At 43.2% G+C, this 25,732-nt stretch overlaps 1 protein-coding gene across 1 annotated transcript; it reads right to left on the reverse strand.

The window, feature by feature from the left end:
- Positions 1-6,352: 6,352 nt before the first annotated feature.
- On the reverse strand, positions 6,353-19,524 carry MMP8 (matrix metallopeptidase 8). Its single transcript, XM_053561334.1, has 10 exons — positions 19,358-19,524; positions 17,008-17,252; positions 16,187-16,335; positions 15,978-16,103; positions 13,004-13,165; positions 10,958-11,075; positions 9,631-9,764; positions 8,446-8,599; positions 7,682-7,785; positions 6,353-7,535 (listed from the first exon to the last, which is right to left on the reverse strand). The coding sequence occupies exons 1-10, from the start codon at positions 19,457-19,459 to the stop codon at positions 7,432-7,434; spliced, it is 1,398 nt and encodes a 465-aa protein (XP_053417309.1). The 5' UTR covers positions 19,460-19,524; the 3' UTR covers positions 6,353-7,431.
- Between the last annotated feature and the right edge of the window lie 6,208 nt (positions 19,525-25,732).

The following is a 25,732-nucleotide window of genomic DNA, read 5'->3' on the forward strand; positions in this document are numbered from 1 at the left end:
CATTGACTCGATTTGGCAATCACGGTCTGAAATTGTTTAGTAAACACAGTTATTGCTTGTTATTAAAGTGAATGTCCTATGAAGTGAGCCTCCCAGTTACATTCCTGCTTGCAAAGTTGGATGTTTTTCTAGCCACAAATTCCTGAGAGTTTATAAAATAATTTTCTCTTGAAGGTGACCCCTGAACATCTTGGTAGCATGGTAACATGGCATCAGATGAATCAACTCAGGTAACAATCAAACACGTATTGAGCACCCACTTCTTGCCTATTGTCCCTGTGCATGCAGTCTGGTTGGAGAATTCGGACGTGCACAGAAACTACCATGGGACAAAATGGAGGCAAAGTGGCCAAATGCACAGGGCAGATGAGAAAGACTGGGAAGGGCCAAGGGGCAGATGGCTGATGAGTGTGACCCTGAGGCTTCGCACAGGTGACACGGCTTGTGCTGGGGTTTGAAGAATGGTGAGGGTCACACAGAGGAAGGGAGAGGCCGCAGGAAGCAGCCAGTAGCGCAGAAATGAGCTGTGGAAATGGGGCCTGCCCGGAGCAGGTGTTTGCACACTGCCAGGGGTGACGGGATGGAGGGGAGGGTCTTGATCCAGCACATGGGGCAAACGAAGGACTCTTAGCACAGCCTGTGGGGGACTTCAAAGGCCACAGTTAACCTTAGAAGTGAAGGTGTAAGCAGTGAGAGCTCTTTGGATGAATTTCTTTTTTTTTTTTTTTAAGAAAAATATCCTTTTATTTCTGTTAAACTGAATATACAATTGTTCCCTAGGCAACCAACTTTTGCTTATAACTACAATTTTTTTTGATTAATTTATTTTTATTGTTAAATCATAGCTGTGTACATTAGTGCAATCAAGGGGTACAATGTGCGGGTTTAATATACAATCTGAAATAGTCTCATCAAACTGTTCAACGTAGCCTTCATGGCATTTTCTTAGTTACTGTATGTAGACATTTGTATTCTGCATTTAGTAAGTTTCACCTGTACCCATTCTAAGATGCACCGTAGATGTGGCCCCACTCCATTACCCTCCCTCCACCAAAACCTCCCCCCTCCCTTCCCCTTCCTTGGCCCTTTCCTCATAGTCTTGTGCTATAGTTGGGTTATAGTCTTCACGTGAAAGCTGTAATTTAGCTTCATAGTAGGACTGAGTACATTGGATACTTTTTCTTCTATTCCTGAGATACTTTGCTAAGAAGAATATGTTCCAGCTCCATCCATGTAAACATGAAAGAGGTAAAGTCTCCATCTTTCTTTAAGGCTGCATAATATTCCATGGTATACATGTATCACAATTTGCTAGTCCATTTGTGGGTCGATGGACACTTGGGCTTCTTCCATGACTTAGCAATTATGAATTGGGCTGCAATAAACATTCTGGTACAGATGTCTTTGTTATATTGTGACTTTTGGTCTTCTGGGTATGAACCTAGTAAAGGAATTATAGGATTGAATAGCAGGTCTATTTTTAGGTCTCTAAGTATTCTCCAAACATCCTTCCAGAAGGAACGTATTAGTGTGCATTCCCACCAGCAGTGTAGAAGTGTGCCCTTTTCTCCACATCCACATCGATATCTCTAGTTTTGGGATTTTGTTATGTGGGCTACTCTTATTGGGGTTAGGTGATATCTCAAAGTAGTTTTGATTTGCATTTCTCTGATGATTAAGGATGATGAACTTTTTTTCATGTGTTTGTAGATTGTGCATCTGTCTTCTTTAGAGAAGTTTCTCTTCAAGTCCCTTGCCCACCCTGAGATGGGGTCACATGTTCTTTTCTTGCTAATATGTTTGAGTTCTCTGTGGATTCTGGTTATTAGACCTTTATCGGAGGTGTAACCTGCAAATATTTTCTTCCATTCTGAGGGCTGTCTGCTTGCTTTACTTACTATGTTCTTGGCTGTGCAGAAGCTTTTTAGTTTGATCAGGTCCCAGTAGTGTATTTTTGATACTGCTTCAATTGCCTGGGGAGTCCTGGATGAATTTCTATGTACTTTTTCTTCTTTACCTGGGCTACTTTATTAGAATGAGGTAACACCGCTATGTATTAGTTTTAGCAATGTCCTCCTCTCCACTGTCCTATTTTTCTTTCACTAATTGTTAAAAATGTTTTTACTTTTCTTCCTTGATGTTAACTCAACTCAGAGACCTCTCCAAATCTTTTCCTTTGTCTGTATCCTGACCCAAATTGCTGTGGCATAGCTGAAAAATAGATTACAAATCCTAAGTAGATAGATGATCGCTTTTCATGGAATACTCATCCTGTTTATAAATTCTGTTTCAGATCACTGTTACAATTTATGGATATCGTTTAAAAAGTCTAATTGGTCTTGGAGAGAGAAGGATGGTGTGGAGCAGGCAGACGTGATGAACCTTTGTATATAACAGTGTTGGTAAACTAGTGTGAGTTGCCTGATCTCCTACTATTCTTTTCTGTTTTTCTAACTCTAAGAGAAAAAAGTCAAGTTGTGCTATCTTGCTGATAATGAAAACCAGCATCTCTCTGTCCCAAATTCACAGTCCTTCAAGTCCTGCTCCCAGAGGTAACTGCTTTAAATTATTTTTATAATTTTTTTCTCCCCAAACTTAACTCCATATAATTTTTTTCTTCATACTTAGCATGTTAATGTTACTATTTCTTGTGTTTTCAAAGTTAAATGGTATTATTATCTTCCTATGAAAGAGAGGTATCCAACACTCCTAGCCTCCATTTTCCTAATTTGGTTTCAGTGAAGTTTTAAGTTAATTCACTAATCGGTGTTAATACAATTAGGAGCTTGAAAATGTTATTTGCAAGAGAGCCACCTGGTAGGATTACAGCTCCTTTCTTGTCCACTTTTTCCCTGCGTTCACAGTTGAATTGATTTTTATTTGCTAACACTTTCCCAAATTCTTCAGTAGAATCCTTCACTCTGCTCAGAATAACCAAATGTCTCAGGAAATCTAGCACTACCCCCCTCTCTGCCCCCCACCTCCCCACTCCCCACCCCTGCCCCCTGAAGTCATCCCTCTGCGCACTGTGCTAGCCTTCTCCAGTCTGGGTCTGTTGTGAACCTGTCATCCTCGCATCAACCAGAGAATTCCAGTTGTGTCTCTCTTTAGACCCCTGGTCCCTGGGTTGAACTCCTATCCATCTCTTGACTTGCACCTTTGTTTTGATGACGTGTGTCTTTTAGGAGTTTTCCGAGAAAGAATGTAAGGAAACGAGTATTTTCAATTTTCCATGACTAAGAATGTCCTTTCCTTTATTCCATCCTTACACTTGTTTGAGACTATGGCTGACTATACTATAGAATTTCCAGCTAAAATAAATTTCCCATAGACCTTTCAAGGTACTGTTCCATTTTTTTCCAGAACCTAATGTTGCTGTTGAGAAGTATTCTATTCTGAGTCTTGATATTTTTCTTTTGAAAAATGTTGGAAATCTTCTATTTACCTAGATATTCTGAGATTTTGTAATTACATCTCTTGCTGTGGGTCTTTTTGCATTAATATTTTTAGGCAGGAAGTGTACCCTTTCAGTATAGAAACTTCAATTCAGGGTGACTTCTCTGAATTGTTTCTTTTATAATTTCTTTCCATCCATTTTCTTCTTTTTGTTTCTGGAATGTATATCTGTTGGACCTCCGAGTTGAGCCTTTTTATTTCTAATACAGCCCTTACGATTTTCTGCCAACTTTACTTTTAAGCTTACTTATTGAGTTTTTAATTTTACCTATTATATTTTTCATTTCCAACAGTTCTTTCCATTTCTGAGTATCTTTTTACTTTTTTTTTTTGCTTATTTGCATTTTGTTAGTACTTTATGAATGTAAAAATGTATCTTATTTTTAAATAACATTAAGTATTATTTAGTTTATTTTACTATCTTCCTTTGCTCCTGGAATTATGTCTTTATCTTCAAAGTTTCTATTTTGGCCTCTCTTTTTTCCATCAGAAGTTTTGTTTTTCAAATGTTTGGTGACTTTGTGCTGTGCAATCTGCTTCAGAATGAGAGAGCTGACTGGCAGCTCTCATGTGAATGGGCTGGGCTGGTGAACTGATGACTTTCACTGTAGGGAGCTGAGGTGGGTTCTAGACATTTCATATAACATATTAAGATGAGAATTAATTGACTATAAAAGAAAAACCCAAAATAACATACGCCTAATAAAATATAAATTTATTTTTCCCTCACATAAAAAAAGCACAGATTTGAAAGCCCGGGCTTGCATGACAACTTTACATCATCGAGGAGGTAGCCAGCATCTACCTTGCTACACCACTGTCTTAGTGCAATGCATCACGATCCAGAGAAAAAGCAAATTCCTAGTGTTTTTTTCTAGAAGCCCATACAACATTCTGCTTACACGTTTTGGCTAGAAATTAAATACATGGCCACACCTTGCTGTAACCAAGGCTACAAATGTAGCCTTTCAGCTGGATGCACTTGCTACCTCAAATAAAATTGGGGTCTCACTGCAAAAGAGGAGGCAGAGAATGGCTATCCTGGCAGGTAATTAGCAGCCTCTGCCATATTGCGCTTTCTTAGTGTCAGAATCTATACACTATTTCCCCTAGGGCTTGTAAGTTCCTCCAGAAGACTTCTCCAAGTTCTCATCAGTTGTATCCCCCATCAACACAGCCGCAGCAGATGCCTCTGAGTCCCTGTAGCACAGCCCTTTTGCCCTTCTGGTTTAGTTGCAGCAGCGATGGACAGGTTTGTGTATCTCGACTGCTCTGACCAAGTCCAGTCTTAAGCACACGCTGCATGACTTTCTGCTTTCTCCCCTCAACACTGAGATGCCACTGGGCCTGCCGGGGCAGCCTGAGAGCACAGCCCAGAAGTGTAAGGGAAATAACACCCTCGGTTCAGTCCTTAACCCAGGGGATGAGAACCGAAAGGTGAGTGTCCCAGCTCCCATTCACTGGCAAGCTGAGCCCTTGGAAGGAGTTCTCTAAGCTTCTCAGGAGCCCAGGGTGGAATGGAACCCCAGTTTCCCTCAGCGGAAACCTTTATAACACACACTTTTATTGGCTTTTCCTCTTTCTCTGTCTTATTCTGCTTGCTACCTCACTCCTGCTTCCTGGGACCAGTTTTGGAAAAACATAATTGCTGAGATTTTGACTTAGATTTTGCTTTTGAAGAAACTCAGCCCAGGATGCAAAGGAATCTCATTATTAAAATTCTAGGCTTAGACCCTCATATCTCTTGTACTCACATAAAATATACAACATAACAGCCAGAAAATACCACATGTTGTCAAGATGAGAAGTTTTTGTAAAAAAGGAATAACTCTTCCAATTCTTTATTACACTTCATATTGCAGCTCGCTTCCCATGACTCTGTGAAAAATGGTTAGAGACATAATAGGAATTCAGTTCTCATCTCAAAAACATATGCATGAGGCTTGGGCCAAGACTCTGTTATAACTAGCTAGCACAACCAGCAGATGTTCTGAGAAGATGAATCTCTCATTTTTATGCCTGTTAAAAATGGTATCTTAGGAAATTTTAGAAAACACAGTTGTCTGAAATTGACTGTACTGTCAAAAATGGAATATATAATTGTCATGGGTCCTTTTGCCCTTACTACATGGATGCAATGCGTTGGTTGTACATTGCTTGAACTTTCCCTGGCTCAGCACCAGGGACACACATGTGATTAATTCTGGCCGAATAAATGAATGGAATGAGCATGTATACTAGTTTCTGTCTTGTCATCTTGTAAAATAATTGAGCATAACGTGCTGACATCTTTGAGAGAATTTTTCGAGGACATCAAATATTTATAAAATATTTCATAAACTGTGAAGTAGTATCTGAAAGTTTATTGTTGAGATAATAATTTCAACAAGGGAATAAATAGCTGAAGACATATCTAAAATTTTCTGTTTTTTTTTTTTAGTTGAACTATGTCATGATATTTTCAGAAATTATAAGTAAATCGCAAATCAGTCATATAAATAAAAATCTTTCATTTGAACTCATTTAGTTCAAATTTTTAAAGCAGAATAAGACGGCAAATTATCTGTGGGATTTAAAAGCTTTAACAGAGAAAGAAAATAGGATGTGCTAGGGAGAAATTTATTTTATAAGCCACATAGTTGTGTGATAAGCTGCATTACATTCTAATAACTGCAAATAAGATATTATAATGATTTTGATGTTTTAACTAGATATTATGGTCCCTAATCCTAAAATTCTTAACAGAAAAGATCCATTAAGCAATGTAGGCATCTAAGCTCAGTTTAATGTTGAATTTTGTGCAGTAAACCCACTACATGTAGAGTGAGGCTTCTGGGAAATAAATACCTAAGGAACAATAGATCCAACTACCATGTTTGTTCGGACTCCAGGAGAGAGCAGGGAGGAGGCAGCGGAGGAAATGGCAACTCTCCTTTCTGCTGCTCCCCAGGGAAGATGCCCAATAATACTTAGTGGGGGTTAAACCTCGGCATTTTGTGTTGACTTATTTTCTTAAATGGATCTTACCACGTTCAGTCCATTGTATCTAGGGCTGCTGTAATGAAGTACCCCAAAGTTGGTGGCTTAAAACAAAAGAAATTTATTCTCTCCCAGTTCTGGAGGCTAGAAATGCAAATTTGCAGTTATCAGTGGGGCCGTGTTCTTTCTGAAGGCTGTCCTTTTAGGCCTCTTCCCAGCTTCTCACAGTCGCTGGAAACCCTGGCATTCTTTGACTTGTAGATGTGTCAGCCAGATCTCTGCCTCTGTCTTCGCATGGCTCCTCCCCTGTGGGGCTCTGTCTCTCCTCTTCTCATAAGGACACCAGCCATGTTGGACTTAGGGCCCGCCAGAATTCAGAATGACCTCATTATAACTAATGACATCTGCAAACCCTGGTTCCCATAAGCTCACATTAACCAAGAACATAGGTGCCTGAGGTTAGGACTTCAACACATTCATTAGGGGAATACAACTCAATCTACAACGTGGATCATCCACATTTCTTTCCAAGAGTGGAAAACAGCACTATGTTTTTTTTGTAAAGTCAATGGGTGCTGCAGTATATATAGTCCTTACCTCTAACCAAAATCCATTGCTAAACTGCACGCAGCAGATTTGAGACGTGTTTAAAGAGACGTAGGAATATATGCAGTCAGATAAGCAAGTCACGAAACCGTGAATTTTAGAAGTCAGGTAAGTAATGAATTAGTAAATATTGAGGGGACAAAAAAGTTTACTTTCCTTCTCTTTGTGATGGATTCACTACCCTAAGAGGAGTGTGTAAGAACTGAATCAACCTCTGCAGACAGCAGAATAGTGCAAATACATTTTTTACTGAGGACAGACCCAGTGAATACAATTATGGCAAAAGTACAGTGATGAGAAAAGTATAAACAGGATGCAAAGTAATGTGTAGGCAAATTGGACTTCCGTATTCAGAAAATGGATGAAAGCACGTTTGATTTTGCTTCAACTTTATCTACAGTTAAGCCATATATTGCTTCTGTCAATCCTAATAACTCTACGAGTATTAAGATCAAATGCATAGTATCTTGGTCCACTGAAGAAAAGGAAGACATCTATAAGAAAAAGATAATTTATTGCATTAGCTTATAGAAGATCTCAGATGTCTTTAATTAAAAAAAATACCCTGTTATAACATTCAAATGCAAACATGCTATTTTAAAAATATGAACACATTTATTAGGATTTTTCTCCTACTTACAATCCCTCTGGAAAACGGCATCAACTCTACTTTCTATTCCTGGAAAAGCGGTTGATAAGCTTTTGGGATAACCTGGTTCCATGAGTTGTCTTTGGTTATCATATCTGATAAAAACAAAACGTCACCTGATTTAAGACCAACACAGATTCTAACAGTTTCTAAAGTATATATATATATATACTTTACAAATTTCCTTCACACGCATTTTCTGATTCATTTCCCACAGTGTCCTAGGATTAAGAATGATCAACTTCTCTACCTAAGGGGACATACTTATTTTGAGGTATCATTAATTCTAAAACAGGCTTCTGACACACTATTATTCCCCAAAAGAAGAGCTTTTATTTTCTAAGGCTTTTACTTAATTGGCACATAGTGTATCACTGTCTGTGTGTATATAAATGTCAGTAATAAGTTTAACTTGGCTACAGATTCTGCAGGCTATCTGGATAGCATTTGCCTGAGTGTGTCAGAATTTCATTGCTTACAGGAGAATCACCTTCATTTTTTCTCTGCATCTCACTCTTGTGCTTTATTAAGGTTTGCTCTTAATAGTATTGTGCCAGCCTTATAATTTAATAAAAATGAAATTTTCAAAAGTCATGGTAATATCAATCAACTCATGATAAATAATACATTCTCACTAAAACCTGTCAAAGATCACCCAGATTTTTCAAACCTTCAGATGCTTGATCATCAGCAGTTTGTAGACAGGGTAGAGAAACACAGATTTCAACATACAATTGAAAAATAGTTTACCTTACCTCCAGAACTGGTCATTTACAAAGAAGTACGTTTTTCTTCTGTAGGAAACAGCCGCATCAATGGCTTGGACAGTGCTTGGGAAGCCATAGTTTGATATATCCCTGGGATAACCTTCCTGAATGTCATAGCCATTCAGAGCCCAGTATTGGTTGCCTGTCAGTGATTCAGGTAATACGTTAAATAAAGTGTTTCCATTCTTATAAAATAGTACATGCCACTTTTTGATCTTTTCATAAATTTATCATGGGAATGAAAATGGAACCAATAGTCTGGGTGGCACCTGTGGCTCAGTTGGTAAGGCGCCGGCCCCATATACCAAGGGTGGCGGGTTCAAGCCTGGCCCCAGCTGAACTGCAACAAAAAAATAGCCGGGCATTGTGGCGGACGCCTGTAGTCCCAGCTACTCGGGAGGCTGAGGCAAGAGAATCGCTTAAGTCCAGGAGTTGGAGGTTGCTGTGGTGAGCTGTGTGATGCCAGGGCACTCTACCGAGGGCCATAAAGTGAGACTCTGACTCTACAAAAAAAAAAAAAAAAAAAAAGAAGTATTTGGGTGGCGCCTGTGGCTCAAGGAGTAGGGCGCCGGTCCCATATGCCAGAGGTGGCGGGTTCAAACCCAGCCCCGGCCAAAAACCAAAATAAATAAATAAATAAATAAAAGTAAATGGCCTCTATCAGTTTAAGAAATGTCCTAAAAAAAAAAAAAAAAAAGAAAATGGAAGCAATAGTCTTTAAAAGATGAATGTGATAAAGTTAAAGTTCAGGGGGATATGAGGACATGAATCATTCTCCAGGATCTATAACAAAATTCAAACTTATTAGCCTGATCACATTCAGGGCCTCATAATGTGATTCCTTAGCTCATGTGACTTCTATATGCAAATTAAATTATAGCCTTGATGAACCTTAGAAAACTATATCTGGGATGAGGACGGGGGAAGACTCAAGGTCGTCTAATGTGCTCTTCTCATTTTCATTCTGAGAAGGCTAAGTCCTAGACAAAGGACAACCTGTCCAAGTTCACACGACAGTCAGTGGCCAACATGGTCCAACCGTCGTCTCCTGGCAGAAGCCTGGTGGGCACAATGCTCTCATGGGTCACTTCTGAACCTGGAAGTGACCACAAAGAAATCCTGCCCCCTCCCTTTATGCACAACTAAAGAAAGATAAAACCTTTAGAAAGTTACCTTTAAAGAGGAAGACGAGATCTCTGTCAAAATCCTCATAAGCAGCCTGTATGCCATTTGGCAGGGATGGCCAGAACAGAGAAATAAAGTTGAGTTCGACTGTTGGCAGCTGAGGATGCTTTCTCCAGAAGTATCTAATGGACAGAAGGACACACACACACACACAAAATAGTCTAAGTAGGCAGTTTCTGTGATTCTCCGGCTAGCGATGACCTTCCTAAGATTGCTGGAAGGATGTCACAATATGATGAATGCAAAGGTTCTAGCACAATGACCAGCACATGGCCAAGCTTTATGGCAACACTGTCCATCTGGTAAGCACTTCGTGGTTTTCAGAGGTCACAGGAGGGACCTCATTAGATTCCCTCTGGCATTGCCCCTCCCTACCTAATACACTGTTTCATTATTGCTCCCACTGAATGTTGAGAATATATCGCCATCAACAAAAACAACAGCAGTACGCTCAGCCTGTGATTGTGCAATCACAAAATAGCTGACGGAAAAACAAAAATTTCAGTTAGTAATTTCCATTTACTTGGCTGATTTGGGGTAGAATTGAATGGTGCTTTGCTGTCAGGTAAACTCACCTATGAGGTTCCCAAGCAGCTGTAGCCTCTGTCTTTCTATTTATTTATTTATTTATTAAGTCATATATACATAGATCATGAATACATTTATGCCTTTGTGGAATTCAATCTGTTGATTATTTATACAAATTGGAGTGCTTACATCCTACTAATTAACATAGCTTTCACCTCATTTGCTTAATCACAGTGTTAAGACATTTGTGTTCAATACTTGATAGATTTGACTTGTACCCTTGCAATATGCTCCATAGGGGTGGTCCCACCATTAACCCTCCCTCTATTGAACCACCCCCTTCCCTTCCCATCGCCCTCCCCTATCTATACCATGGAATACTATGCAGCATTAAAAAAAGATGGAGACTTTACCTTTTTTATGTTTACATGGATGGAACTGGAAAATATTCTTCTTAGTAAAGTATCTCAGGAATGGAAAAACAACATCCAATGTACTCACTACTACTATAAAACCAATTTATAATCACTCACACTTTCATATGAGAGATGAATCACAACTACAGCCTCCGTCTTTTTATATCACCACCAACATCTCAAGATGTGTGTTTTAGGTTTCTTTTTCTTTTCCTGAGTCTTTTGAGTTATTCAGAAAACACTAAAAATTCCAATGAGATTCATATGTGCAGAACTCAAAGGAAAAGGTCAATAGTGTGTGATTAATTAGAATCTAGCCTTAAAGTCTGCCAGTGGGAGAAATCAAAGGAAGAAACAGATTAATTTTATACTTGTCTTTAAAGAAAAGTATTTCTCCACGGAGTGTGGTGATGGCATCAAAGGTCAGCCTGGGGTCACAGGTTCTGGGTGTGCTTGGTCCAGTGGGTTGCACGGGGCTGCTTGAAGGTCCTGAAGAAAGAAAAAGACTTTTTAAAGCAAATATCGATGTGTTCAATACTAATATGAAACAAGTAGATGAACAAGTACACCCCTATAGGAAAGAATAACACAACTACGTCCAAGTGGGGGGACGGGAGGGGTGTGGTAAGTTCTCATCTAATGGCACTGTGTAAGGGTAAACGGCACCCTCCTGGGTGAAAGCCTCAACTACAACTTGGACTCTACCTAACATGTAAACAATGTAACCTAATTGTTTGTACCTCTATAGTAATCTGAAATTTAAAAAAAAGAAGAAAAAAAAGTTAATTGTAAGCATGCGTCCAAAGTTACTCTTAGCGTACTACAGAAAGGTGAGGGGTCTTCACATGTAGAGACATGCTACTCGACTATCCCACAAGGTACTAAAGTAACTGTACATTTGGTGCTCTTAAAGTTTGTGCTTGTTTTTTAACTAAGAGTATTTATGGTTTTTAGGATCAGTTCCAAGTTAAGTTGTGAAGTAAAGAAATTTGAATTTTATGCACCCTCTCTTTAAATTCTCATCCAATCCTTCTCCCTCTTCTGGGTTCTTCTTTCTATTTTGTCTTATCACTTGGTATCCATTTCCTTCCTCCCCACTGCAGTCTCCTTTCAGGAAAAGATCTGATGTTAGTCTTCTATAGCATCAGTCAAATCGTATCCACATTCCTGTCAGTGTTTGCATTTCAATGTGTTGTCTCCTTGCAGAGTGAAGGGCTGATAATAACAGTTCAGTGAATTTAAAACTGAGCAAGGTCGGACGGGTTGCCAGGTGGGCAAGGGAAGGGGATAAGGATGGAGGTGGTAAAAGGAGGGCTGATCATTCCTGGAAATGGCACTGCCATCAAAAAATGCCCCGGTTGTGATACCCGGGTGTACACGACTTGATGGTGCTGTCGCAAGCACCCATTGCTTCCCTCTTCAGATAACTATTTTAATATATTCACTGTATATTCTTCGTTTGCATATTTCTCGAACATGCCTAACTTTGTCTATATAGGTTTTAGATCTATGTAGATTACCTGTTTTATGATTTAATCCACACATGATACAATATTTGTCTTTCTTTTTCACAAGGCATAAAGTTTTAGAGATCCAGGTCTGTTTCTACTGTATGTGCATCTGAGTCTCTGCTTCTAACTGTTGCATTACTCCCAGGTGTGCGGCCACCACACTTTACCTGTATATTCTGTCCCTGATGACCCCAGGTGCCCTCTGATTCCCACAAGCACAAATAAGACGGCAGTGACCTGGCTTGGCGCCCGTAGCACAGTGGTTATGGTGCCAGCCACATGCACCAAGGCTGGCAGGTTCAAATCCAGCCTGGGCCAGCTAAAAAACAATGGCAACAACAACAACAAAATAGCTGGGCGTTGTGGCGGGCGCCTGTACTCCCAGTTACTTGGGAGGCTGAGGCAGGAGAATCGCTTAAGCCCAAGAGTCTGAGGTTCCTGTGAGCTTTGATGCCACAGCACTCTACTGAGGATGACATAGTGCAACTCTGTTGCCAAAAAAAAAAAAAAAAAAAAAGACTGCAGTGACCAACCTTGACTTGATTCGTCTATGGCCTTGTATGGACCTATGTGAGAATTTCTTTGGGAAATACATCTAGGAATAGGATTGCTATAGGAAAAGTGATGGTCACATGTTTTTAGGATATATAATATCGGAAAGTGTAAAAAAGAAGGAGGAGGAAAAGATCCCCACTATTCAGACAGTGACTGGGAACCACGTGGCACCTTTCTTCCTAATGTGGGCTCCTAAGGCTCCTTTGCTAAGGCCGTGTTACTGGGGACTTTCAGAGTTTAATTAGAGCTTGCTCAGCAGACAGACCTCTGGGAAAGGAGAAGGGAGAGCTGCTCAGCTCCTGGGCTTATTGGCCTGCCCCATGCACTGTGGTATCCTTTATATGACCTTACCGTAGATGGCCTGAATGCCGTTGATGTCATCCTGAGGGAGCGAGTAGGTGCTGGGGTCGTTGAAAGCGTAGTTGGGATACATTAGGGCTCCGGGGTCAGTGGAGTGAGAGAGCCCCAAGGAATGGCCGAATTCATGAGCAGCCACAAGAAACAAGTTGTAATCTGAAACACAAAAATGTGTGGTGAATGGCTCTGTGTGGATCCAGGAATGGCTTGATCAAATATGACTTCAAGGAATGCAACCTCAGAGCCAAAGGTGCTGGGGGAACAGCCTGTCCCATGTCCACCTTTTTCATCTTCCCTTCAGGTACCTGAGGAGGTGGACGTTGGGAAGAATGAAGGTAGGAGTCACGGGGAGGGAATATGAACTTCTTATCAAGTTTTAAGACCATGAAAAGCTGCTTTTATTCCAATTTCCACATTTTACAAACGTGGATCTGAGGCTTAGAGAAATTATGGCAGAGCCAGGTCTCAAGACTCTAGGAACCTTCCTCCGTTAGTGCTCCACACCCACCTCCCGGTGTCTCAGACCTTCAGCCTCATCAGTACACTCTCAGGGAGGGAGCAGCTGGGAAGGAAGCCTGCCACTCAGCAGCGCAGCCTTGGACGGGGCTCCCCCAGCCCCAACAGCCGGAGCTGCTCTTCCCTGCCTTTGAGCTCTCCAAGCAGCTCTAGAAATTTTCCAACGGAGAGAGGCACACCCTGGCTCTTTTTGCTCCCTTTCCCCATCTTTTATCTTCCATGACTGTAATGCCTTTCACAACTGAGAACTTAGAAACTTCCAAGGATCCCACTTTCTATCAAAGCCCATCCTCCTTTCCCTGGTCTTTGAAACCTCCCCCACTTGTCTCCAGCAGCTATTTGAGGGCTGACTTCGGTTGTGAATCCTGCAGTCTGCCCCCTCCACATGCCACTTTACAAACATGCTGTGCATTTTTCTACATGCCTGATTTTAAAGATCATAATAATCACAGTTGTAGAGTAGCTACGCATGCCAGGCGCTGTGGTATTATTTCATCCTCACATTGTTCTGAAGTTTTCTTAGCACTATGTATGTTTACAGTAAAGGATCCAGGGTCAAACCCAGGCAAAATAGGAAGACCCATGCTCTTACCACAATGGTCAACAACTTTCTGTTGATAATTAGCCTGGTAAAATTCTGCCCATGCTCCAAGACTTGCTTTCTTGTCATGGCATCCTTCCATTAATGTGTTCACAAACCACATTCCAAAAGCCATCTCTGAATGCCCGGAGTACTGCTCGAGCAAATGGGTGGGTGGGTGGGGGATTGTGATTTTGTCCTCTCCAGGGTTACATAGTCTTGAAGGGGAAACATGTGCAAACGACTTGAATGCACAGAATAATGAGAGAGCACAGTCAGAGAAGATCAGAAGACTGTCAGAATTCGGAGGAGGAAGTTCTCATTTCCATTTGAAGACAGGGTATATAGTCTTTGACGCCGCGTGGAAAGATGAGAGATTTTGAAAGGTGGCGTTTGGGGCAAGGAGAGGAAGCCATGTGAGCAAATGTAGGGCAGATGGAAAGCACAGGGTGTGACCTGGAAACAGAGAACGTAAAATGTGGCTTGTGCACATAAACTATGAGGACAAGCCGAGAAAGATGGAGGGGGAGTCGCCCTTAATACCAAGAGAAAGTATTTGGACGTATTTGGTGCAGAATATGTAAGCACTGAATTTCTAAAACAGGAGAGTACTTTCCCAAGACAAACCTTGCTGAATACTAGGAAAAATTAGAAGGAGCAGAGATGGGAGGTAGAGCGTCCAGTTAGGTAATCACGTGAACCAGGGAGGAAGGTAATATGGATGCAAAGTATGGAGAGTTGCTACTTATCTTTGGGGACAGACAGCTTCTAGCACTGGACTTAAGTAGAATAGACACAATGTATGTTCCGAGAAGATGGCGGGAAGAACAGGTGCCAAGCACAGGTAGAAGGTGCCTTTCCTATTATTTTCTAAAAATAATGCTGTCTGGCATATTGTGACCCTATGGCCTTGTGAAGTAGCATGTGGTCTGGATACACCTTCCGTTCTCCCCTTCGGGCCACCCAGCCCCTTAGTCTGAACCTTCTGAAAGGAGTGGTTTGCTGCCTATGAACAGAGCACTGAAAAGAGCACCATGAAGATGACTAGATGAGGGAGAATGTGGCTGCACTTCTGTACGTAGAATAATTTATAAATGAATTTTGAAAAAAAAAAAAATAGGCCCTTCTCAAATGTCATTACATTTCAGAATATTAAAAGAAAGATATACCCTAAAGCAGTAGCCAGTAAACTTTTTCTGTAAAGGGCCAGATAGCAAATATTTGAGGCTTTGTGGACCCGAGGCTTCCTGCTGCAACTACGCAGCTTTGCCATTGAAAAGTGAAAACAGCCATGGATGATACACGAATGAATGAACATGGCCCTGTTTCAATAAAACTTTATTTATCTAAACAGGGTCCAGGGGCAAGATTTGGCCATGGTCTGTAGTTTTCTGGTCCCTGACCTAGGAAGTAAGCTCAGCTTCAGATTTTTTTTTTTTTTTTTTGAGACAGAGTCTCACTATGTCACCCTTGGTAGAGTGCTGTGGTGTCACAGCTCACAGAAACTTCAAACTCTTGGGCTTAAGCGATTCTCTTGCCCAGCTTCCCTAGTAGCTGGGACTACAGATGCTCGCCACAAGACCTGGCTATTTGTTTTGTTGTTGTTGCTGCAGTTGTTGTTGTTTTAACTGGCCTGGGCTGGGTTTGAAACTGCCAGCCTCAGTGTATGTGGCTAGGGCCCTAACTACTGAGCTACGGGTGCTGAGCCAGCTTCAGAATTTTTTTTAAAAACCTAAATTGGCTTAGAATCTTGTACAAAAAATTTCAAATGACTTGTTGGAAAGGTTATAATAGTTTGAATATGTGTGTGTGTTCTAATATGGCAAAGATTAATTCTGAAGCTGCATGTAGACACGATCCTCGTCAACTTACTTACGGCGGTTGTGGTCCACGTTTCTTCTTCGTCGAAATGCACATCTCCTCCAATACCTCGGCCTGGCTGAAAGGCATGAGCAAGGATTCCATTGGGTCCGTCAAATGGAGAATTGTCACCATGTTCTAAAATAAGAATTTGTGTTAGGTCCTTGCTGAGTCTTAGATTAACCAGGGAAGGCAAAAGTGAGCGTGACTGCTTTGCCTACCTCTTCGGACAAAAGCAATCTTGATGTCTGCTTCTCCCTGTGAGATTTTGGTGAAGGTCAGAGGTGATGCCTTACTCCAGACTTCAAAGGCTTTCTCAATGACCGTTTCCACGTCAGTCTTGGACAATTGTGGGGTATAGTTTATAAATCTTCAAAATAAGAAAGTGTGTGAAGGGTTTGTTATTGTTTAGAACAGTAGTCTATCAACAGATTGAGTCGTCTCAGTTTGGAGTGAGTAGCACATGTGATGTGCTCCCACTGGAAGGGAATAAGTAGGGCGTGCAAGTCTCAGGGTTGAAGACAGACGTGGGTTCTAAGTAAGTTTCTATATGTCTCCACACCTCAGTTTCCTTAATCATCAAAAAGAGGATAATAAAATAGCATCCCTCCTTTAGAGTTATTGTGGGGATTAAATACATGTAAAATATTTAGTTTACTACTTGGCAAATAGTAGTATTCCAGAAATATTAGGGATTATTATTATTAACAAGATGTATGAAAGGCAGGGCCAGAATCTCTCCGTCAAGGATTAAGTCTTTTGGGATCTTAAAGTGAGTCCTTAGAGAGAGCCCAGCATTGCCATCGTCCTCTTTAAATTGTTGGATAAGGGCGACTAAAATGGCAGGCTTTGGAGGGAAAAGAACCCATGGAATCTCTGCCCTTTTATCCTCAAACTCATTCACTGTTCACAACTTGCAGGTGTAGGTATCTTTATCTATTTGTCCATGGTGTACCCTAGAACTGTGTCTGGCATCTCATAAAAGCTAATCCATTAGAAGAGCTGAGGGCATGAACGAATTCCGAAACTCTAGAAATATCACCTGTAGGTCAGGTTAATGTGTTCCCACTTGGGGTTTCCTGGGGTTAACACAAAGCCAGCAGTGTCAGGCACTCCACAGCGAGGCTTTTCCATCATCTCTAGAGTTTCTGCATTTGGCTTCCCTGTCACATTCAACCCAAAAAATCGCTGCATTTCTTTGAGCTTTTCAACAATCATAGTAGTGCTGTTCTTCCTTGAAGTCCGGTATCGGTTGCTCGGTAATTGATAGAACTTTTCTAGGTAGTCCTGGACAAAGACAAATACACGAGAGTTCTTGCCGTGAAATGACCTTCAGTTCTCTGGGCATTTTACCCTCCTTTCTCAGTTATGGCAGAGGTCAAACCAGAACTAATAACCTAATAGCCACAGAAATAATAAAGTGAACTTTTGGGTTGACTTTGAGAGAACAATGTCTATTAGAAAGATTAGTCCCTCCATTTAATGCTCCAAGTAATGGTTATGCATAATAATATGTCTCTGGTAAGGGATAAGGACCAAGGCAAAGAGCAAACATATAGTCAGGAGACTCCTTCTAATTTTTATAAAAATATTAGAGCTAGCATTAATTGACTTCTCTTGAGGCACTAGTTGCATTAAGGTAGATTTTATTTTTTGTCCTCTTTTCATTACTGTAGAAAAGGCTTAATCACCCTCATGAAGAAACAGAGGCACAGAGAAGTAAGGAACTTGCTAAGTAACAACTTAGGTTCCAACTCACCATGTCGCCTCTCAAATGAGGACAGACAATTTCAAAAGAAGAACTCCAAATATGTTTTGAGTAACAGTGATGCTAACATCAATGATGTTAGCATTTTATTTACCAAGGTAACCCTTTGAAAGGGGCCAGTGCTTCTTGGTACTGAAGCCAATTGTAAAACTTCACCACACCTCATGCATTCTGTGAACACCTGTCATTTCGGAGGTGTCTTAGTCCATTTTCTGTGGTGATAACAGAATGCCTGAGATTAAGTGACTTATACATAAAATGGTTTGCTTTGGTTCACGGTTCTGGGGGCTGGCAAGTTCAAGACCAGGTGGCTGCATCTGATCAGCTTTTGATGAGGGCCTTGTGTTATAGCATAACCCAGTGGAGAAATGGAAGGTGGGTACATGCAAAAAAAGGGCAAAATATGAGGGGTGTCCTTGCTTTATAACCATCCGCCTTATTCATAATCAATCCAATCCCACAAGAGCAAAAATGCACTCCAGCAAGAATTAACCTCATCCCACAATAGTAGCATTAATTTCTCTTAACAAACAAAATCATCTCTTAAAGGCCCTACCTCCCAATACTGCTATGACACTGGAGACCAAATTTCTAACATATAAATTCTGGAGGACACATTCAAACCATGGCAGTAGGTGACATGGAACAGAACACACACTTTGGGATCAGACAGATCTGGGTTCAAATGTTAGCTCTACCATGAATTATATATGAGTACTTGGACACATTATTTATCTGATTTAAGGTTCCTGTTTGTTTCAGAAATAGAGATGATAATGTCCCCTCACAGGGTTATTATGAGAATTAAATGAGGTCATGTTTGTGAAACACCTAGTAAGGTGCCTTGTACAAAGTAAGCACTTAATGGACTTGAGCTATTACTAGTATCATTACAAGAGATACCAAAAAAAAAAAAGAGTAATACCTTTTTAAAACTATAATGCTCAAAAACATTGTGCATGAGAAATTGGTGACAGCATTACCTTGTGTATCTTAAAAATTTGGCCTGACTTTCATACAGTAAAACAATGGATAAAGAAAAGCCGCCCCCCCCCCAAAAAAAAACAAAAACAACTATTGGTTCTGCTTTTATAATATTTCCAAGGTTTGTAAACAGTTTATAGTCAGGTGCTGGAAAATCTGATTACACTGTGACCTGATTTATGGTTCATTATAATCTCCTATCCTCATGTTCTCTTCTATATCTGAACTTTTTGACTGCCAAAAGAAAAGAAATGTCCATACAGGAAGTAAGTGGACATTTACTTCCTAAATGTTCCACACAGCAAGTACCACACAGTAACAGAGTTGCAGATATACTGGAAGGGAAAATCTTAGTACTGGCAAGTGAGAAAGAAAATCGTTTGGTTTTATAAATAAAAGCAATCCTTCTAGAAGTGTTTCCCACCTGGAGGCAGCTCTACAGCAGAGTTTTCCCAGACTTCGAAGAGCCCGTTTGGTTTCTTGGTCAGCTATTAGAAGGCCCTGTCCTTGCCAGCTTGGAACCCTTCAAATCACTAAAAGGGCGTGTTCAACCTCAAGAAAATCACCTGGTAATTTCTTCCAGCCTGTTTAACTAACTAATCAGAAAATCAACCACCCACCCAACTGATAGTTAATTTACCTGAATGAGTTTTGTATTTTTCTCTGCAGACACTACAGGAAAGGTCTTGGAAAGCTGCACGTGGAGTAACAGCAGAAACAGAAGTGTCTTCAGACAGAACATGACCTTTTCTTTAGCACCACCCTCCAGCGCCTCCTTTCTGCCCCTCTGGCTAGGACCCCTGGTGATTGCCCTGAGCTTCGCAGCATCCCTTGTCACTCACTGCTCTCTTTTGGTCCCTTTTAAAGCCACGTCTTATACAATTGCTGCATCAGGAATATGAGGCAACACGGGTCAATTACACTCTGATGGTTTTGCAATTTTATAATGTGATTAAATACCCCCAAATGGGGAAATCTCCCAAGAGAACAAAGTACAATTTGCTACTCTTTGCTTTCGGGGGTTTCACTTAGCAAAATTTTCTGTTTAAGGAAAACGGGAGACTAGTTCCAAAGTTATGAGTATTTAATTTCTGACCATGTAAGATACCGAGGCTGTGCTAATTTATGCAGGGAAATACTGTTAGATTAGTGGTAGGTCTGTAGGGACCCACATGCCTAACTAGAAAATCTCTCCACTTACCCACTCTTGCTGAATGTGGAGAGACAGAGTGTTTCAGCCTGTACGTCACAAGCACAGGCTTGTATGGGGGTCCCAGAGGAGCTTCTGGATGACACAGCTCTGGCGTCAACATATTAGAAAATTCTCGATCTGCAAGTTGGATTTTCCAGAGAAAAGACAAAGAGAGCAATGCTGCTGATGAGCAACATTTGCTAAATATTTATGACATTCAGATATTCAGCATACAGACATTCGTACTGTACACGTATGACCCCAACATCCTCATGCAGCCTCAAGACGGAGAAGCCATTATTAGTTCCATTTTTCCAGAGGTTGGATGACTTGTGCAAGTCACCTGCTCCGTTAGGTGAAGGGTGGTGATTCAAGCCCAGGTGGCTGGCTTGCAGAGACTGAGCTGGGACCTCCTACATCAGCACTGTATTGGCAGTTTTCCTTTTGAGTCCCCGGTGGCCCACCATGGAGCAGTAGCTCCCGGCCTGCAACAGGTGTGATACCTTGGCTCATATTGATGGAGGAGACAGGCAGGCAGACAAAGAAATGTCTTCTGTATTTCCAAGGAAGTAAGATGCTGATGGGATTTCCAGACAAGGTGTCTATGCTGGAGCCTGGACTGGTCAGAGGCCCTTGGGTACACTTTCCAAATCTTGTTACTGATCCACTGATTCAGACTCCACATAGCTTTTCTGCACATTCGCTTACATATGGACATGTATATTCCTTAAGGGTGGGTATTTTTGTGTATAAATGCACATGTCTACATGTATGATATATTTATTAATATGTAAATAGTGTCTTTGTTTGAGATGCTATAGTAGGGAGTTTGGTTTCCTCCTGATGTCTGTTAGAAGCTCTGTAAACAATCTAAAGAAATATATCCTGGGTTAGAACATAGCTGGATAGTAGATTAATGTACATGATGTAGTTTTTTATATTCAGTAAACATTTCCTGCCACCTACCACATGCCAGATTCTATGATGGGTACCAGCTTATTGAAGCCAAGTAATAGAGGTTCATATAAAATGCCATGGGAGTCTGGAGGGAATAATCAAGGTGGTGGGCGGTGGAATCCAGGAAGGCTTCATGTGGGAGGTAGAATTTGAGCTGGACCTGAAAAGAAGAGGCAGAATGTGGACATGCAGACGTGTGGCAATCAGTTCCTTGTACCAACGTGGTAGCTTTCCCTTCCCACCCCCTACCCCTCCCCAAGTTGTTCAAGTTGTTCTAAGATTGCGCTCATGTGAATCCTCCCTGAGTCCACAACTTCACGGGCCTTCCTCTACATTAGGTGTTTAGAGAAAAGATCCTTTTTGCACAATGAAAATGCCTAATTTGGGTCTATCTCTGTGCTATTTTGATACACTGTCTTGCATACAAAGTTTATGAAGGCACTCTTTTTCTGAACATCATGGCAACGTTCAGAACTTTGGTGAACTCAGTTCCTTGGTGTCTGTCTAAATGCTGGGCTAAAAATTGAAATTGTTGGATCTGGATCCCTGACAACAGGTCCCTCCCTGGGGGAGAAGGCTACACTGTGTCTGTTTTCAGGGCCTCCAGCTTGTGTTTTCCAAATCCTTTCCCCACACCGAACAGAAGTCCGCCTCCATGATGTCTGTCTGTGGCTCATTGGCCTCTAGTACCGGAGACACAGAGGGAGTTTCCTCAGGTCCTCTCACCAAAAGATAAATAACTATTAGTCATTTACAATTCACTGTGACCTTATGGGCTATTTGCCATTTTCTTTCTTTACTAGAAAGAAAAAAGCAAAATAATTCTTTAAAATGAAGGTTTAGTTCAATAGAACACGAGTTTCAGAGCAAGTTAAGAGGGTGAAGGAAATTTAGTTTTGAGCCCAGCACTGGCAAGGCCATGTAGGATCTTTCTGTCCCTTTGAGGCTCGCCTCCCCCATTCCTCACACACCCTGAATGTGGGGTCATGTGAGTACTTGCATCATGTGATGTGCTGCTGCTCGGCAGACACAGCAAGTTGCATTTTTGTAGCTCAGCTTTCCTATTTAGGCCTGAGGAGATGGAATTGATTTCATAGATGCAGTCTATTTTTTCTTTAGTTATAAAATAAAGAACAGGTCAAACTAGCTGGCATGCGTGGGTGTACCTGAATCTGATGGATGAGCAGGGGTTTGCCACAGACGAATGTGATCCAGGAGAGCTGTGGTCGCCAGCTCCAGAGCCACACTGGGCTGCATGGCAGGAGGTGAGCGGCAGGCAGCCGAGGGAAACTTCATCTGGGGCTACAGCTGCTCTCCAGCGCTGGCATTGCCTCAGGAGCTCCACCTCCTGGCAGGGCAGAGGTGGCACTCATTTCTCACGGGAACACGCACCCACTGTCAACTGTGCATGCAGGGGCTCCAGTGTGTGCTCCTTACAGAAATGGAATCTGAGGTGGAGCAGAGGACAGAATAACAGACTTTGGGGTCACTGTCTCCCATCCAACCCATATGGAAATGTGCAGTTGCAAGAAAACAAGCTCAGGGCTCCCACTGATTCTGCTTTACCATGAGTTTGCGTAATTACTCCATTAAATATTGCAAGCAATAATAATAGAAATAAAGTGCACAAGTAACGCAATGCACTTGTATCATCCTCAAACCATCCTCAAACCAGTCTGGGGGAAAACTGTCTTCCATGAGACCAGTCCCTACTTCCAAAAGGCTAGGGACCACCGAGTAGAGGGAACAGCATGTACACCCGTGACACACAGTGACCACTGAGCAGAGAGAACAGCATGCCCACCTGTGAGGCACACAGCGACCCGTGAGCAGAGGGAACAGCATGCACACCCGTGAGGCACAGTGACCACTGAGCAGAGGGAACAGCATGCACACCCGTGAGACACAGTGACCACTGAGCAGAGGGAACAGCATGCACACCTGTGACACACAGTGACCACTGAGCAGAGGGAACAGCATGCACACCCGTGAGGCACAGTGACCACTGAGCAGAGGGAACAGCATGCACACCCGTGAGGCACAGTGACCACTGAGCAGAGGGAACAGCATGCACATCCGTGAGACACAGTGACCACTGAGCAGAGGGAACAGCATGCACACCCGTGAGGCACAGTGACCACTGAGCAGAGGGAACAGCATGCACATCCGTGAGGCACACAGTGACCACTGAGCAGAGGGAAAAGCATGCACATCCGTGAGGCACAGTGACCACTGAGCAGAGGGAACAGCATGCACACCCGTGAGGCACAGTGACCACTGAGCAGAGGGAACAGCATGCACATCCGTGAGGCACACAGTGACCACTGAGCAGAGGGAACAGCATGCACACCCGTGAGAGACACAGTGACCACTGAGCAGAGGGAACAGCATGCAGACCCGTGAGGCACAGTGACCATTGAGCAGAGGGAACAGCATGCACACCTGTGAGGCACAGTGACCACTGAGCAGAGGGAACAGCATGCACACCTGTGAGAGACACAGTGACCACTGAGCAGAGGGAACAGCATGCACACCCGTGAGGCACAGTGACCACTGAGCAGAGGGAACAGCATGCACACCTGTGACACACAGTGACCACTGAGCAGAGGGAACAGCATGCACACCCGTGAGACACAGTGACCACTGAGCAGAGAGAACAGCATGCACACCTGTGACACACAGTGACCACTGAGCAGAGGGAACAGCATGCACACCCGTGAGACACAGTGACCACTGAGCAGAGGGAACAGCATGCACAGCCGTGAGGCACACAGCGACCACTGAGCAGAGGGAACAGCATGCACACCCTGAGAGACACAGTGACCACTGAGCAGAGGGAACAGCATGCACACCCGTGAGAGACACAGTGACCACTGAGCAGAGGGAACAGCATGCACACCTGTTAGGCACAGTGACCACTGAGCAGAGGGAACAGCATGCACACCCGTGAGAGACACAGTGACCACTGAGCAGAGGGAACAGCATGCACATCCGTGAGACACAGTGACCACTGAGCAGAGGGAACAGCATGCACACCCGTGAGGCACAGTGACCACTGAGCAGAGGGAACAGCATGCACATCCGTGAGGCACACAAGGACCACTGAGCAGAGGGAACAGCATGCAAATCCGTGAGACACAGTGACCACTGAGCAGAGGGAACAGCATGCACACCCGTGAGAGACACAGTGACCACTGAGCAGAGGGAACAGCATGCACACCCGTGAGGCACAGTGACCACTGAGCAGAGGGAACAGCATGCACACCCGTGAGAGACACAGTGACCACTGAGCAGAGGGAACAGCATGCACACCCGTGAGACACACAGTGACCACTGAGCAGAGGGAACAGCATGCACACCTGTGACACACAGTGACCACTGAGCAGAGGGAACAGCATGCACACCCGTGAGACACAGTGACCACTGAGCAGAGGGAACAGCATGCACACCTGTGACACACAGTGACCACTGAGCAGAGGGAACAGCATGCACATCTGTGACACACAGAGACCACTGAGCAGAGGGAACAGCATGCACACCTGTGAGAGACACAGTGACCACTGAGCAGAGGGAACAGCATGCACACCTGTGACACACAGAGACCACTGAGCAGAGGGAACAGCACGCACACCTGTGAGAAACACAGTGACCACTGAGCAGAGGGAACAGCACGCACACCTGTGACACACAGTGACCACTGAGCAGAGGGAACAGCACGCACACCTGTGACACACAGTGACCACTGAGCAGAGGGAACAGCATGCACACCTGTGACGCACAGTGACCACTGAGCAGAGGGAACAGCATGCACACCCGTGAGACACAGTGACCACTGAGCAGAGAGAACAGCATGCACACCTGTGACACACAGTGACCACTGAGCAGAGGGAACAGCATGCACACCTGTGACACACAGTGACCACTGAGCAGAGGGAACTGCATGCACACCCGTGAGGCACACAGTGACCACTGAGAAGAGGGAACAGCATGCACACCCGTGAGGCACAGTGACCACTGAGCAGAGGGAACAGCATGCACACCCGTGAGAGACACAGTGACCACTGAGCAGAGGGAACAGCATGCACACCCGTGAGGCACAGTGACCACTGAGCAGAGGGAACAGCATGCACACCCGTGAGAGACACAGTGACCACTGAGCAGAGGGAACAGCATGCACACCCGTGAGACACAGTGACCACTGAGCAGAGGGAACAGCATGCACACCCGTGAGACACAGTGACCACTGAGCAGAGAGAACAGCATGCACACCTGTGACACACAGTGACCACTGAGCAGAGGGAACAGCATGCACACCTGTGACACACAGTGACCACTGAGCAGAGGGAACAGCATGCACACCCGTGAGACACAGTGACCACTGAGCAGAGAGAACAGCATGCACACCTGTGACACACAGTGACCACTGAGCAGAGGGAACAGCATGCACACCTGTGACACACAGTGACCACTGAGAAGAGGGAACAGCATGCACACCTGTGACACACAGTGACCAATGAGCAGAGGGAACAGCATGCACACCCGTGAGACACAGTGACCACTGAGCAGAGGGAACAGCATGCACACCCGTGAGGCACACAGTGACCACTGAGCAGAGGGAACAGCATGCACATCCGTGAGGCACAGTGACCACTGAGCAGAGGGAACAGCATGCACACCCGTGAGAGACACAGTGACCACTGAGCAGAGGGAACAGCATGCACATCCGTGAGGCACAGTGACCACTGAGCAGAGGGAACAGCATGCACACCTGTGAGGCACAGTAAGCACTGAGCAGAGGGAACAGCATGCACATCCGTGAGGCACAGTGACCACTGAGCAGAGGGAACAGCATGCACACCCGTGAGA

This window comes from Nycticebus coucang, chromosome 14 (genome assembly GCF_027406575.1).
Source record: "Nycticebus coucang isolate mNycCou1 chromosome 14, mNycCou1.pri, whole genome shotgun sequence".
Classification (NCBI taxonomy): domain Eukaryota; kingdom Metazoa; phylum Chordata; class Mammalia; order Primates; family Lorisidae; genus Nycticebus; species Nycticebus coucang.

What these genes read in the sequence shown, in the direction of transcription:
- MMP8 (XM_053561334.1), bottom strand. Translation starts at nt 19,459, where the DNA reads ATGTTCTGTCTGAAGACACTTCTGTTTCTGCTGTTACTCCACGTGCAG. An exon ending in ATACTTTTCTTTAAAGACAA is followed by an intron (nt 9,765 to 10,957) that starts GTATAAAATTAA and finishes TCTGTCCATTAG; the next exon opens with ATACTTCTGGAGAAAGCATC. An exon ending in TGCCGTTTTCCAGAGGGATT is followed by an intron (nt 7,536 to 7,681) that starts GTAAGTAGGAGA and finishes TTTTTCTTATAG; the next exon opens with ATGTCTTCCTTTTCTTCAGT.